The 16,882-nt window shown below is 41.5% G+C and overlaps 1 protein-coding gene across 7 annotated transcripts in view; it reads left to right on the top strand.

Moving 5' to 3' along the window:
• MAPKAP1 (MAPK associated protein 1) overlaps positions 1-16,882 on the top strand; it is a 108,390-nt gene that overhangs the window by 35,887 nt on the left and 55,621 nt on the right. For all 7 annotated transcript variants that reach the window (XM_082327755.1, XM_082327758.1, XM_082327757.1 and 4 more), the window contains exons 5-6: positions 10,406-10,578; positions 15,806-15,982. In XM_082327755.1, coding sequence (XP_082183881.1) covers positions 10,406-10,578; positions 15,806-15,982 — 350 coding nt within the window. The remainder of the gene's footprint in view (positions 1-10,405; positions 10,579-15,805; positions 15,983-16,882) is intronic.

Consider the following 16,882-nt stretch of genomic DNA (forward strand, 5'->3'; position numbering starts at 1 on the left):
ATTTTCCAAAAGAAGCGGTATAAAATTTTCACAGCCAGTCAATTCTTTTTGCAGTCATGCTGCTAGTAAAAACAAAGAGACAAGTCAGCCGCAGAAAATCTGTTAGGTTGCTGTCAGTAGTTAGTTGGAACTTCAGATTTCTTGGAAGGAGAAATCCAAGGTCTGAACTCCTGTTGCAGGTTTGAGGACCTTTTTTCTTTTTTAATTGCTGGGAAAGCGTAGAATTAAGTCTCAGGTCTTGTGATTCTTTACTCTATACAGTAAGATCATTCTTCTCAGCTCCCTTGCCCTTGGTCACCCCCTCGGCGCGGGGTAGGCAGCGCGTCCTCCCGGAGCGGTCCCCCGTGCCGCCCGTAGCCCCGTCGCTGCGGGGCTCGCTGGACGTGCCAGACCCCCGCTGCTGCTGCTCCCCCGGCGAGGGTGGCTGCCGGAGGGGCTCGGGAGGGGTCGGCCGCGTTAAACGCAGTTTGGCAGTCGCCCCCGGTGCTGCAGGGTTGCCCTGTTTCTTCAGCTCTGAAGAGAAATCATCAAACTGAAGGAGGCGGCTGAGCCATCCCTCGCTGAAGAGGCTTTAGTATTTTTCTTGGATTTGGATTCTGTTCTTTTTGCAAGAAGAGCAAATAGTTTTATTTAACAGAGCACGAAAGCATTTATTCTTTTGTTCATAATTTTTGCAGTACAAAACTTTAACCATATCGCTGGAAGCACAATTGTTTAAATTTAGTTTGATTAAATGAATGCACCTCACTGACAAGTACTATAACCAAGTCAAATTCCACATGGTTTTCCTTGGTGTAATCCCGCCCTAGGATTACTTGTCGTAGATCATTTTCTCAAGGCTGCGGTTTTTAATCCCATGGCTTTTTGCTGATAATAACAAAGTTGGAGGGAGGGACGTGCAGGTCAGCGGCTCTCGCGGTGGTTCGCGGTCAGGGTGCTCCGGGCAGAGCTGGGCGTCGCGGCCAGCGCCTGCCCTCGCGGCACGGCCACGGCGGACGGCGGATCGGACGGTGCCCTGGTGTCCTGGCGGCCCCGGCGCCGTCCCCGTCCGAGCGGGCTGTGCCGGGTTCTTTCAGCCTCGCCGAATAACGCAGGTATCGTCCCGAGCGTAAGGGAACTTCGGTTTAAGGGGCGAGTTTAGTGACGGATGCTGAGAAAGAAATCACCTGGTAGAGGAAATAAAATCCCATCTTCCTGAGCAGCCTGACTGCTACATCATTTTCCGTCTCTCTGATGGTTTTTAAATTGAGGGGGAAAAAGCTGTTGTGATAGTGTTACTAAACACCGCAGAACATATTTCCATATAAAAACCTTCCTAGGTAGGAAATTCCAGTTAATAATAATTTGGAGAAAAACCTGTAGTAAAACTTGAACATATTAACTATTACGAGTTTAATTTGAGCTCTGGGGGAAATGATCTATCTAGATAGGCACAGTAAAAATGATGAGATTTCAGGCAGGTTTTACAGATGATTTTCTCTTTCTTTTTAAGAATAATTGAGTCATTTTAATGATAAGCCTTGCTTGGCTTCTTTGAATGGACCGCATGTAATTAGTTGTAGCTTCAACTTTGAAATGTTTTGACAGAAAATGTAGCATTTCGCTCGTAAATTTTTTTTGGCGTCTGCCTTTAATATTTGTTGATTTTCTGCAACATACAACTTTGCTACTTCAGGTCAAATTCCAGATACAGCTCTGTTTTCTTTGTTATCTCGATTGTTTCCTTCAGGATGAGGGAGAATAATTACACAGAACATCTTTTCCAAGCAGCTGGAGTCAAATTCCAGCTGACTGCAGCACCTGTGACGACGGTGCCTCTGCCTCGGGGCTGCGCGGTGCCGTGCCAGCCAGGGCTGCGCGGTGCCGGCGCGCTCCGGAGTGCACGGGCTCGTCCTCTAGCGCTCCTGCCCTTCTGTGAGCTTCAGATGGCAATAATGCCAGTGAATGCAAAGTGTCTGGTTTAGACTAATTAGAGGGATGATTTGTGAAACGCTGGCTATTTATTTAATTAATCACCAGCACAAAGCTATAAAACCCATATTTTAAAAATCCCTGTTAGTTTGCCATGTGGTTAATAGATTGTGGCACATTAAAAAGTGACATGGTGATGTATTAAAAATGTTCCACCTAAGGTTGGCTAATGTCCTCGAGGAACTTAAGCTGTCTGCTTTATGCAACGGAAGCATAGGATTAGAGGCTGATCTGTTTAAGGATTGAATATTTCTGAAAACATTCATCTTTTGTATAGCATCTGTTCATTAAAATATATCGTGGCGTATTTCTTAACGTACAAATAATGTTTATGATGTAGTTTTAATTATAAGTTTTTGTTGCATTTTGTTGTTAGAAAGAATAACTCTGTTCCTCGGTATTAAATTGTAATGTTTATTACTAAGTAAAATATAAATAATTCTTCTAAAGTAGGCCATTCCTTCTCTTCACTACCTGGAAACTAAGGATAGTTCCGTGTAATGAATGCACTTTTGTTGCAGCTATAGCAATTGTATTTTGATGAATCTGAAGATGTGTTTTCATTCTTCAGCAGAACTCTTGGAACTGCCTGGGTGAGGGTTTCGTATCCACGGCTAGCTCAGTGCCGTCGCAGCCGCTGTGAAATCCAGCCCCCCGGGAAGGCAGCCCCCGGTCCCGTGCTCGGCTTCGGCGGTGCTGCCGGGAGCGTGCGGACCTGCGGCGCGGGAGGTGCTCTCCTTCCTGGCCGAGGGCCCCTGGAGTGCCACGGGATTCGAGGTGGACTGGGTCCACCTCTCCCAAGAGTCAGACCTCTGTGAAAGTAAATGAGGCCTGGGCTGCGAGGGGGGCGGACTCGGGGTTTCTCCCTCCGTTCCAAATAACATTTGTCAGAAAGAAGTAATAACGAGAAGTCATATTCTTAGCGCTTTAAGTAAAACATTTTTTTAATTTAAAGTGAGTTGTATAGATGAATGCGCGTTAATATGATTGAAACATGCTGTTACAAGAATTACATGTCTTATTCTTTGCTCAGGACTTACACGGTTTTATTAATTGTGGGAGTGAATGCCAAGAAGGAACAGGCAGTAATTTGGGATACTTGATTATGTGGTTATATATGTAAATCATAGTTTTGAGGTGCGTATAAAAATTCGTTCAGGTGGAAGCGTGGAAGGAAACTGTCCAGCTCTGGAGGTTATGTTTCTCAGCTGTGTGTTGTATAATTAACTGGTACATTAGGAGGGGGGCTGGAATAAAACATGAGTATGTTAATGCAGCCTGGAGCTGATGTTGTAGTGATCATTGCAATGCAGATAACGCATTTCTCATAACTGCTGCTGCCTACTGGAGCCTTTGAAACATCTGGACCTTTAATTGAAAAATAGTGTGGTGCTATACAAAGCAGACATGCTAAGTGAAGTCAACAATTTAGAATAAAAAATAATAGTGTGTTATTTACCTTGTAGTTAAATATTCATACTTTGTTATGCTTTGTATAACAGGAAATTACTGGGTTAAATTTTTATGAATAGTGACAGTGTGAATAAGATAAATTAAGTATTTAACAATGTTAATGGAATTTTACATTGTGATCTGCTAACTCTGCAGCACAAGCTAGGATGGTACAAAGGAGAATCCACGCCTCAGAAAGGAACGACTTTGAAGCTTCGTTGAAAAGCCGTGCGGCTGGCGGGCGTGCTGAGCACGGCCCGGTCCCCTGCGGCCGGCGTCGGGTCCCTGGTCCCGGGGGCCGCGCTGGTGGTGCTTTCCATACGTGACTTAAGAATAACAGAAGTAATTGTATGGCTATAGTAATGAAAATACCAATACTGGCTTAACCACCTGATGAAATAAATATCCTTATTTCGCCATAGTAGGGTATGGTACGGTGCGCTGGAGAATAAAAGCGGTAGAACTACCCTGTGTTTTCATACGAACACTAAGACTTAGCGTTATGCCTCTGAATATCAATATAATATACAACTGAAAGGGCATTTTCTCCAGATCTGTTATAGTACTGTGCAAATAAAACGAACAGACTATGTTATAAATATTTAACTGTTGTGTTATGTGAGATGCTGTTCTGCTCACCGCACCAAAATCTACTAGTTGCAGCTCCGTGTTTCACTGCTGGGTAGTGCGGGTCTCGGTGCTGGGGCTGATAAATGTGTTCATCATCGTGTTTTGCTGCCAGTGTGTTTGCTCTGAACCATATGCCGGTAGTGTCATTATATTGCGCTACAGCACGAGGGTTTCTGCCACATGCTTATTGAAAGCTTTTAAGATATTCGATCATCTAAACTTAAAAAAAAATTATCTTTTTTTTTTTTTAGCTGACCCTTCTTTTTCTACTCAGCCCCTCAAAAGCGGTTTTGCTGATGAGCAAATATGACTGACTGTTTTATTCCCACTTATTTTGGATGAAGAAATAATTGCTCTAAATTTTTTTTATTTTTAAGTCAAGAGCTTAGAAAACGATGCTTTTCAATCGTTGCCGTAGAAAAATATAGTCCTTCGTATTGCCATAAACATCTGTGCTCTAGTCTGTTAGAACTTTTGGTTGTGTTGTAAATGCTGAGTTAATATATTTCAATTTTTTCCCCTTCATGTATTTTCTATATGTTGTTTAGATGCGTATGTAAGTAAGTTATGTTTAGGAGGTGATTGCTGGATCGCACAGTACATTAAATACCCTGTCACCTAAAACAAAAAACATTTCACTGAGTTTAAAAGTGAGAAGAAATTTTACATTTGGAAGAGGATAAGCATTTATTTCCATTTTGTGTAATGTTTAGCATTGTTTGCTGGGAGGTGAGTCAATGACTTGAATTAATTATAATTACTGAAGAGACATATACTGATTGAGCAAATAAAGTAGTAAGCTCATTCGTGCCAAGGCCATCTAATTAAATGCTAACTTTGGATAAGCAAGATGTGCATGAAAGATTAATTTTAAGAGGTTTTTATGACTCCCACTAAATAACGATTCAGTAAAATCTTTGCATTATATCATTAGAACATCTAATCTTGAAGTGATATAACATTTAGTCACAGAACTCTATTGTACAGGAAGATGCCGTAAATTATTATTGTTGAAAATTTATCACTTTTCTCTAAGCAATGTTTATGGACTTTGTTTTAATTCTCTACCGTGGTGTGCAGGGCAGCAAATCAGAAGGGAGAAGGATGGAGCGTACACATTTTTCTCGATGGCCATTTCATTAGCTTTCCATTATGCAGGTACTTCGGAACTCTACTTAGGAGTAAGTTGTCTTAGGGATGGACGGAACGGTACCAAACGTCCTGTATCGTCTAGAAGATGATTAGTGGCCCTACAATAATCAATTTGAGATATACATCATCTGGTATTGGGGGGAGGTACAGGTTTTCTCATGGACTTTGATTAGAGATTGGTTTTAAATCTTAGAAAGACTTCTTATGTTGAAAGGATTGATGGAGTTTAAATATGTATTTTTTCCTTTTTTAGTTTAACATACTGTGTTTATGTTTAAACCATATTAATTTTATTACAGAACATTAAATAATGATACAGATATTTCTAAAATTATATGTAGCCGGTGAAGATCATTCTATATGCAGTTTTCCTGTCATAATTGTAGTAACCAGTATTTCTATAATTACACACCACACCTCGCAAATACAATCCTAGAAAATCCATAAAAATTCATCACTTGAGTTGCCTGTCATATCCTTCGCTCACGCTCTTGTCTAGAAGTATCAGCAACATATGTACGTGCTCTTGGTGCTGCTTAGGTTCTTGTAATTAGCCCGACTGCCGTTGTTATATATCCCCAATATTTTGTGGCTGTGTTTATTTTAGAGAACACGAGAAGCATGGATTCACAGCACCGTTAGTCTTAGATACCAAGCTGTTCTTTCAGAAGAAATTTGTTTCTTAATGGGAATGACTTCCCTAAGCTTAGCTGCTGCTTATTATCAAAGTGCATAAATATACATTGATCTGCTTAATTTAAATTATAAAAAATAGAAAGCAGAAAGTTTGTGAATTCAACAGACGGTACTTTTCAGCAATGTCAAATAACAGACATAATTCTGTGCAGCTCTTGAAGAACAGCAGAACAGAATAGCCGTAACGTGCCAAAGAACTGCGATGTGCCAACCACCGAGAGTTCTGACGACAAAGACGGAGAAAACAGAAGTGTAAAGAAATTGTGATTTGGTTCTGTGCACACCACCTTAGCAATGATTTGGGAAATAACATCCCTGTTTTCTTGCCCCGTCGAGCCTGTGTACGCTGCACAGCACCATGTCTCCTCCAGTGAACTGCAGATGACGAAACAGCATCTTTGCTTTGAGTGAGGTGGAAATGCTATAGAAATTGCAAATGGAAATTTTCATCAGATCAGAGTTCAGGAGAGCATTAGATAGCCTTAAGAGAATCCATTAATAAAAATACTAAGAAAAATTTCTATGATTTATTGAATGTTTTCTGTATATCCAGTTACTCCTCACTTCCTTAAAGGATTGGTGGAATGTAACATTTCTAACAATAAAAGCTTAATGGAATCAGATTTGTGATTTCCTAGAAAATTAACGAGATATTTTGTCAATTTTATTCCAGACTTCATTTGTCAGGATATACAGTGTCCAGTGACAAGCTAAAAGAATTTTTTGACAAATTAACTATGCCACAGGTGACAGATCAGGAAAATGTTAATTTAACAGCCCCTTTATGCTTCCCAGATTTATTGGAGGCTATTAAGGAAACTCCAAATGGTAGGGCCCCTGGCCCTGAATAGATTTTCCATTGAATTTTATACAGGATCTATTAATAAAGTTTGATGCTGCCTTTTTGAATATAGGTAATTGTACTTTATCTTCTGGGTCCCCTCAGCATTTACAGCTGGAATACAATTTTTTAGTTGGGAGAAGAAAGTAATTATGTTTCCAGTAGTGTCTGTAATCTGGTTCTGAATGATTCCTCCTGAAGAAGAGACTACAAGCGCCATAGGAAGCCCACAGGTTATTACGAGTTACATCCAGTGTGGCTAGGCCTTTGCCTCTTGGCCACTGAGACTAATAATTGGATCCCTTTTATTCAGCCCCCCCACCTACAAATCCTTACCTAATAAGCTTTGCACAGGTAAGTAATTGAGCTCTGTGGGACTTCCCACACAATTAATATTTTGCAGGATCAGACTAAGAATATGGATTCATTCCGTCCCATAGACAGGTACCTGATGTTTTGGATTTCTAATGCTGCTTTGGAACAAATATCATCGATTTGCAATAAGCACAGCGGTGGTTTCCTCCAGACCCCTTTGGCTTGGTGACTGATGGGTCTGAGCCTTGGCCCACGTGTTCGTAGGCTGTGCTGATGTTTCCTGCCTGATGTGACGATGAATGTTCTCATTACTAAAAGAAAGTCTAATCAGCTTCCAAATCTCAGGTTTCAGCCTCTCTAATATCTTACGGCAATCAGTTTTACAGCACTTCTAATTAATAAAAATATTTCACTCACTTTTTTAAAGATCCTGAGTGTCATAGTGATGCTTTTGAGCCGTTTCCCGGTACTGCTGCTGTCGGTATTGCTCCCCTTGCTCCAAGAGCAGCTGGAATCCTAAGCGTATGTGAATTACCCCGGTTTAAGTCACCCGTCTTCTTGATGTTCGTGCTGAGTGTTTGTGAGTAAGAGAACAAGGGTATCGGGAATGGAGGGCGTTCGGACAAGCAAGATGGTAACGACTGGAGGAGGTAGAGGAGATTTAGAGATGGGGAAGAACCGAGAAAAGTTTATTTAAAAACCAACAAACACAAAGCAACAGCACGTTGGGCGTAGGGCAAAGAAAGAGAGGCACGGTGAAAGATAGACCACGGGAAGTTACCATCTTATCTGCGGTAGCTGTAAGATCGGGGTCCCCAGGATGTGTTCATTTTATAGATACATGTGTTTATTGGATTATGAGCTTATAAAACAGTCTGTACTTGCAGTAGTGGCTAATGGACTAATCTAGTCTTTTTGGTTATTAGTTACAGTTCTCGGCTCATTTGTCTGTTCTCTTGTTTTATGCTGTGTACATCAGTTGTAACCTTGGCATCGACTCTCACATCTGGTTGTCAATTTTTCTTGGATTTTCCATTATCAGGAGTAAGCATTACTTACGATTCTGCCATCCTTGGGTTTAAATACGTAACTAACTTAGCATGCCAAGGAGTCACATTAATTTCCTTGATAACTGCTGTTTGCTCATTCAGATGCAAATGTAGTTGAAACAACAGGTCTCCCGTTCTGGCCGGTATCTCCAGTCGTGACCGTAACGTGAGCGATGCTCACAGCCTCGTGCGTGTTCGTGCATTCCCCTGGTTGGTGCCTGCACCGGGGCAAAGCCAGGGATAGACTTTGAGACCGGTGATTCATTACCTGATACCAGCTTAACTCCCCTTAAAAATAAGTCCTGTAAGTAGGAAAGCAAGAGGAGAAAGAAAGAAAGGAAGGAAACAAAACCCCCTTATTTTTTTAGCAGTTGTAGTTCTGTTGTGCTAATGGTTTCCTTGGAGAGGTAGGGCATGGGCACGGGTGGTATCTCGGAGTCGCAGGCACACCAGCTCATCCGAAGGCTTGTTAAGGCTTACCCAAACGAGGTGAAGGAATGTCCCATATTCTGTTGCAAATCTAACATTTCCTTTTGAATGAGTAAAACCAATTTCTTCTTACCTGAAAAACATGGGAAGAGGAGGTATCTGCACTATAAAAATGCTTTCTTAAAAAACAAATTCGTTATATTTGGATGTATTTTAATAATATTTTTAGCTATGCTAGTATGAATAACTTTAATCTTTAAATTCCTATTGTTTCTCTAATTTATAATCACACTGAAGGATCGAATGGTTTTTAGCAATATATTGAAATTAGCACATGACATTTAACTCCTTGTTTTATACTCTCATCATAGATTTATAGTATTGAATCCTTTTATTCTGTTACTTAGAATTCCAAGTGATTAATTCCAATAATACTTTCTTCTCTCAGGGCCCATATATGTATAGAGACAGATAGAGATATATAGTTACATCAGGGCTGCTTTTGAGGAGGGGACCAGGATGTGCAAGCTTTTGTCTGTTTAAAAGATTGCTGGTTTAAAAATGCAGTCCTATCTGCAGTAGACTGAACTTTTTTTCTTGTAATGCAAACTTTATAGATCTTTATGTTGCTCTGTATTTTATGTTTTATTTAATCATTAATCTCCACAGGGCCAAGCAGATTTTTTTAGTACAGCAGGTTCCAATAAAAACCAATATTAGTTAATCCTTCTTGATGGTCTTCAAATAGCTCAAAATAGTTTAATGACTCAGTTGTATGTGTGGTTTTGTTCTTCTCTTGGCAAACCAAGGTCAAGCCTAAGGTTTATTTTTAAACGTCATCTTAACCTCAAGGTATGATCGACATTCATTTTTGCCACAGCTCTGTGCTGGGGCGGGGTTACCTGGTGAGACTTCCCGGGGATGAGCAGTCTGCGGTGCTGGCTGGGACCCGAGCTCGGAGCTTGGAGGCTGTTTCTGAATTGTTGGCATCTGTAAGATTCGAGTTTCGGTCTCTCCGGTTTGTGTGTGCAGGCCGCTGCCAGCTGTGGTGGGCTCTTCCTTTCTGTCCGTTCGTGGGAAGGTGCTGGCCAGGCTCCAGTCTCCCCGTCTACGTGTGCTGGGAGTTTCCCTGCGTGTTATCCCGTTGTGCACCCAGGTTGAGCTCCTTTGACTCCTTTTGGTGTAGCAGCAGGGGAGGGAAGGCGACGGGGAAAGGAGGAGGAGGAGAGGAGTCCCAGACTAAAGCTGGAGGGGAACTAGAGCACTGAAAAGCAAGGAGCGCTGGCGGCCCGGGCGGCTCCAGACCTGGAGCAGCTAGCGATGAGGCAGGCTGCTTTGGCAGTGCCGGCGCCGCGCCTGTGCCGGGGCGCCAGGGAGGGGGTGCGAGCTGGAGGAAGGGGGCACGGTCAGCTGGCAGCTCTGCTCGTGAGGGAGGCGAGCGTTCCACGTCGCGGGAAAGAACGACAGAAGAAAGCAGAAATGTAGAAACGAGGGTAACGCTAGTATTAAATGCTGATGGAAAAATGGTTTTGAAGTTTTAGGGAGGCTTGCCAGTTCTCTCTTCCCCCCCATCCCCACCCTTTTCATACTTCTTTTTTTTTTCTTGATCCTGCAAGAACGTGGGATCTTGCAGTGAAGTTCAGACTTTTTATGGAAATCTGTGAAATCATTGCTAAATATTTTGGATCGTTTTTACAGATACGTTAAACAGCAGTAAAAGAATTGGAATTTAAATGTTCGAGCTTCTTCCAGTTTTAAGTTGTAGCAGTGTATTTTAATCTTTCTACTGAAAAGAATTCCGTCCGTACCAGATTTTGTATTAGCTCTGTCATACTTTTATACATTCTAATGAAATATATTTTCTCGACAGGGTCATGTTGGTACAACGGCAACCAAAAAAATTGATGTCTACCTCCCACTGCACACAAGCCAAGACAAACTGCAGCCCATGACAGTTGTGACGATAGCAAATGCCAAGGTGCATGACCTGATTGGACTAATATGCTGGCAATATACAAGTGAGGGACGGGAACCCAAACTGAAGTAATGTTCTTTCTTTACTACCTCTTGATCTCTAATTTTCTCCTCTGCAGCCTTTTTGCATAATGAAATGGATTTCCGTGTCAATGTTTTTATAGATAAATCTTAGAAAAACCACCTACACATTTGTCAGTATTTCCTTTTGAGCAGTACATGTGCATCTATATCCATTTCTCTTTCAATTAAACTACCGGGTACTGTATAATGATAAGCATGTGAAACCATGGATCTGTAAATGAATCATAATTTTAAAACGCTCTATGTAAAAGTAATAGAAATCTTATCTGTTTTGGTGTCACAGAGGCATTTTTTATTTTATGTCCCATCTATTTTTTGGTAGGGTTCTTAATGGCTAAGATGACAAGGATGTCAAATAAAATGCAGAACTCGTCTGTAACCCCCTCTCCTGTTTGTTCGGAGGGAAGGTACCCCGGCTCTGGCTCGTTTGGTCTGCAAGGTACCGGTTCCTCCTGCAGATTCATGGAGAGCGGAGTCCCTGTACGGGTGACGGTGTGTCTTGGAAGTAGTTAGTGTTCTCCTGAAACCATGGAGTCGATTTTAGCCGTAGTGAGTACGCCTGAAAACAAGTCAGAATTCTGTCGTAGAGCTTCAGCATTATCACTTACTTGTTTTCTGCTGTCATTTTGCTGACATAACGACTTTAATTCATTATACTCATGTTAAAATATTCCTGTTTTTCTAAGAATTGACAGGTATAGGGGCTAAAGGTGCTTTTCTTTCCAGGTTATCATCCTGGAGATAGCACTAAGATAAAGATATGCAAATAAGGATCCTGAAAACAAGATAAATACCAGTTTTCTTCGAAATTGTGAATGAAATTGCATGCTTTAATTCAAAAACCTCTGTCATGCAGTATTTTATAATTTCTGCAAGACTTTGACCTCAGTCACATGGGCTCTTTGCTGTAAAGAGCAGCATCTGTGTTGTCCTCAGAAATGTTAGCTTCAGTTAATCAAGGGACTTTTCAGTATCTTTGCTAATCATTGCTTACGTCTTCGTTGTGCAAGAGTTCTGCCTCTAAGATTTCTGTGACTAAATAACGGATCGGGTTTGCTGTGCTGGAGAACTCGTGTTGTTTAGTAAGAGCTGTTGCTTTATCACGGTAGGTGACATAAGGTATATAAAACAGGTGCTTCAGAGCCACTCATCAGAGCAACTTTGGTTTTCAGAGAGTTCTGTAAAATACTTCAGTTTTTGCTGGGTCATAGAACATAAAATAAGAACTTAAAATTATTTATATGTTTATTACGGAGTTATTAGTAACAGATACTAGCAGGTGACTTTTCCGGTGCAAAGAAGGTTGAGAGTTTTGTTTGTTTTTTCTGTAGGAGCCAATTTTCACTTTGTTGTTGTTCCTGGAATATTTGATGACTGGGGTTTTTTGGCAATGGATTTTACGGTTTGCTCTTCCAGCGTTTTCCAGAAGTGCTCGAGGACTCGGCGGCCGTCCCTCCTGCCGTGGCACAGTTGTACGGGGGAAAGGCAGGCGCTGAGCGCTGCCTGAGCTGCCCTTCTTCAGGGCTGGTTGCTTTCTGCTCAGTAGATGCAGAGCGACCCAGAAAAGCAGCCCCTCCGGAAAACAGTTTCATGGATACTGTTGCCGTGGATATAGGATTTCCCTTAGCTCTCTCAACAAACATATGAGATGTTTCAGAGGTTAAACACTTCAGTTTAGTTTGTCATTTTTTTACACTGGAGAAGAAATATAAAATTACTTGCAGATGGTGCCATTTCATTTGCTGTTATTAATTTCTGTTCGTTATATCATAAGTTCAAAAAAGTGTCCTTTGTGTATGGTTAGCTTATTTTTTAATGAGTAAGACACCACTGATGTCAGTCTTTGGACACGTGTATGTTTTTCAGGAGCACAGCACACCTCAAACGGAGCGCTGCCCCTGAGCAGAGGCAGTCCATGAAACATCATTGCCCACGGCAAAAGTCAGCAGTGGGAGGAAATGAATTGCACTGTCTGCCTTGAAGGATAAGGTGTTGTGATGTGTCAAAGGGTGATCGTGACCAAGGAGGCTGTCTGATGTAATCAAATCTCAGGACAGAAATAATAAAATAAATAATGGAGGCATGAGTTCCCAAGAACAGTCTTAACAGCACAATTGAGAATCTGGGTACAAATGCTCAGAGGAAGGGGCAGAGCCTCAAGATTACAAGCAGTTTGTTTTCTCGTGTAGTTCTTAATTATTTCTCATGTCTCCATCATCTTTTTTTAGCATTGCTGACTGCCTGTCCTGTAGCAAGGATCGATTTAACTGTAGACTCATTCTCATCGTTCCCAAATAAGGGAAGAGCTTGTGTAGGTTGCACATTCGACATTTGCTATTTGCTCCTCATTTAGTCAGTTTAGAGTATAAAAAGAAAAAATCAGGATCATTGTGACACTGCACTAAAATACATATAGAGAACGCTTCAAATCTGATATACAATGCATGCAGAATGACAAATATACCTACTAGTAACACAATTTGAGAATAATGAGGAGGTTGTAGACTTTGTAATTAAGAGAAACAACCCCTCTGTCTTTAGGAAAAGGATATATTACTGCCTAATTCTTTTTCCTCAAAGGTAGATGTAAGAGTCTGAAACGAATGAGTGCTAGTTGACAGCTTTGAGGCCGTTTTGTATTCAGTTAGGCTGCCTTTTTTATTATACTTGTATTATATTTGTCTCTGTCCAGCATCTTGATGGGAGGAACCGCTGACAGTGTTAGCAGCCCTGTTCTGGCCTCTTGCCTATGGACTCTGGTCATGACCCACTGGACCCCTGACAGATGGACTGTAATCATTCCGCCTGCAAAAAATAAACAAAATCCCTTTCTAGGAATAAACGAATAGTGAGCTGCAAAATTCAAATACGCTTCCCATTTTTAGAAGTTAAGAATGCTGTTACATCTGTCAGTTGTTGTACTTAACGTCTACATTCTGTCCCTGGCAAACCTGGGTTCTCAGGACTTTGCACCTTGTAATTTGAAGCCTAAGGTTCAGGGCTTTGATCTCGTCCGGGTGGAGGTTCAAAATGCAGAACAGTTTTACCGATTGGACTTGCTTTTTCAACAGATTGTGACTTAATCTGCGTTAATGTTCAGGAACCCACTCCGTGTTTGAAGACATTTGTAACCCCTTTAATTTATGGGATTTAACCGACATTGTGTATTTTCCGTATAATTGGTGGAAGATAAGTTGTTGTCACCACCGCCTTATTTTGGCACTTGGATTGCTTTGAGACAGCACTGAATGTGTTCTGTTGCCTGCACATCTATATGTTCCTCTGGCTTTAATGAGAATTATGCAAATGCATCAAGTACCAAATGAAAACGTTAGCTTTATTTATACAGAGCTTTAAGTGCGCATCAGGCTGCACCTAGAAGAATTCTGTCTGACGACTGGGTTAGAAAATCGGCAGCGTAAGGCACAGGCCACGGCTGCGGGAAGACGGGAGTCGGTGACTGTTCAGGCTGGAGAGGCTCCTAGCGTGGGGTGACTTCTGAGTTACGTTGAACTGGCCAGAATGAGCATGCAGAGCTTGGTGTCTGCATTCGTGGAAATCTAAATGGAGTAAGAGAAGGACCCGAGAATCATGCCAGGCATTTCTCACTACGTAAGCAGGATCAGCGGCATCTGTGTTATTCCCAGCCTTTTTGTTTAGCTCGTCCCTACAGGGTGGCACGGAGGCAGAGCACGCAGCTCCCGCCTGGGTCAGCCTTCTCCGCTTGTCGGAGCCCTGGCGCTGGGTGCAGTCTCTTCCCAGCGCTGCCTTTTCACCAGTTTCCCTAAAAGTTACTTAAGCGCTCTTGAAGAAGTTAAAAATTAATTCTACAGCAATGTTCCCGTTCTTCATAACAGTCCAGAGACTCGTGAAAGTTTCTTTAGTAGTATTGCAGAATTTTCAAAATTCATAGTGACAAACGTTGCTGGCTTACCTTTTTGTTAGCAAATTTACCACTTACCTTAATAGTAATGCAACATTATTCCCTGTTTTAGATAATAAATGTCTTAGTTGTGACAAGGTGCATATAGATCACCTGGACTAAGCACTCCCAATAAAGCACAGTTGCAACCAAAGGTTTGTGAATTAATTGAGAAAATTGCAAATCAGCTAGTCAGTGAAATAATTCATTGTCACATCCAATCAATAAACTTTGTAAATCAACTCATTTAATTCAAAAAATGATCTATATAGATCAAGCGACCAATTAAACAATTAGCATACACTTTGCAATTAATTAATTTAAGCATCAATCATGCAATTAAAACTCCAAATTTAAACTGCAGAGTTTAGAAACACAGTGCCACGTGAACATTCAAGCTATACTTCACGGCTGTGGAAAATGCCTAAATGCTGGCACATTTACAATAAGAAAGAATACTTATTTTCAGCTCAATAATTTAAATACTAGCATTTGAAATAGATTTTAATATTAGGAAAATATGATTAATAGTCTGTTTGGGATATATAGATAGTTATTTCCCTATTGGCTTTTGTTTGTGGAAAGAAAGAGGCTTAGATTTTTCTTTTGTATTTTCTTCACACTGTATCTGTTCAAAACTTCCTGTGTTACTTAGTTCTGCTTGTTAGTCTATACTAACTTTTAACTGTTTTTAGTGATTGAACTTCTTACGTATTTAGAAAAGGCAGCTTTCCTACCAGTCGTTGCTACCAGTTGAGCAGACTTTTTGCCCGTCCTGTAGTTCATCACGCTGTTTACCTGCCCGAGAGCCTTCTCGGCTTTTCAAGCACACGCTCAGTAAGCTTACCCACGGTTGCCTGATCTATGAAACGATAGATGCTGCTTGTTTGTCTTTCATTCTAAAATGTAATGGTCATATAAATAAATAAATTTTCACAAATGGAGAAATATTGCTTCCAGCTTTATGAAGTCATGAAACTTTTATAGACTTTGTATTTTAATCACTGTCAGTCTTTGGCTTGCAGTTCAGTTAACGGTGAAGACTCGCCGCTTTACTCCGAGGTTTCGGGGTTTTTCCTGTTACCGCCTGGCTGTGGTAGCAAGATATGTTGGGACGCTGTTGGGACAGGTTTATACCCATGCCCTCAGTGGCTTCTAAGTATCTTACTCCTGTAGTGGGCATGTCTGCTGGTTTGTTTTCTACAGCATTTAGCAGCTGGTATTGATCGGCTGAACTGAGTCGGTTGTCTGGCTTCCCTCCTGAAGGAACTTGTTTTGTCTTTGTTTCAGCGACAACGTCAATGCCTACTGTCTCCATATTGCGGAGGATGACGGTGAGGTCGACACAGATTTTCCACCCTTGGATTCCAATGAGCCAATTCACAAGTTTGGCTTCAGCACCCTGGCGCTGGTTGAAAAGTACTCCTCTCCCGGCCTGGCAGCAAAACAGTCGCTCTTTGTTCGCATGTGAGTATGGGTGCTAACTTTTCAGTCACTGGGAAACATCTGTGTGTCTGTGCCACCGCCGCGTCTTTTTTCTTCTCTACCTTTCTTCATCTGAACGTAGGGAAATTCAGGGGGCCCGCGTATTGGCGGTTCTCTGCAGACGATGCCCTGCCCTGGGGTCTGTCACGAGGCAGGCAGGAAAGTGGATGCTGCTGCCAGCAACTCGGCTGAGCCCATCACTGGGGGTCTAAAACTACAGAGAAGAAAATAAGCCCTTCTGCGTATGATTAGTGTGGAGGACACTGAACTGTTGCACTGCTGCTAGTAAATATTTGGAATTTACACAAAGTCTGAGCTCATAATCTTAATTTTGCTCCAGCCATGCTGCTTATTTATGAAGAATATGTTCTGAATAATAAATGAAATAAGGTATATAATAGCTTCAGAGAGTTAAAATTATGAAGTCATTCATGTTGGATGTCCAGAGCCCTTTTCAACAGGTATTAAGAACTGATCTTGCTAGTGACTTTTTAATTACTTTGGGAAAGTGTACTGAATTCTAGCAGGAAAAAAAGAAGTGTACTCATGGTGTTTGGGTGTCCCACATATGAGAGACTTCAAAATCTTCTTTCAAAGCCTGATAGACAAAGTAGCAAATTTGCATTTTAAGACTGGTTAGTGGACTGAAAAGCAACTAACTCTAAATACAAACAGTTGCAGAGTGCATTAATAACAATGCAGCGACTGAGGAGAGAAATGAGCAGCAAATGAGCCCGCGGTTAGGACAGGACTGGATAAACCACGCTGAAGTCCAGGGGAATTACCCCGTCCACCACTGCAACTTGAAGCTGTCTGGTTTGTAGGTCAAGAAGAATTTGCTGTATCATTATCAGAGAATTAGGGTTTGAGTGATATACACAG

The sequence above is a fragment of the Platalea leucorodia genome, assembly GCF_965183815.1.
Source record: "Platalea leucorodia genome assembly, chromosome: 15".
Taxonomy (NCBI): Eukaryota; Metazoa; Chordata; class Aves; order Pelecaniformes; family Threskiornithidae; genus Platalea; species Platalea leucorodia.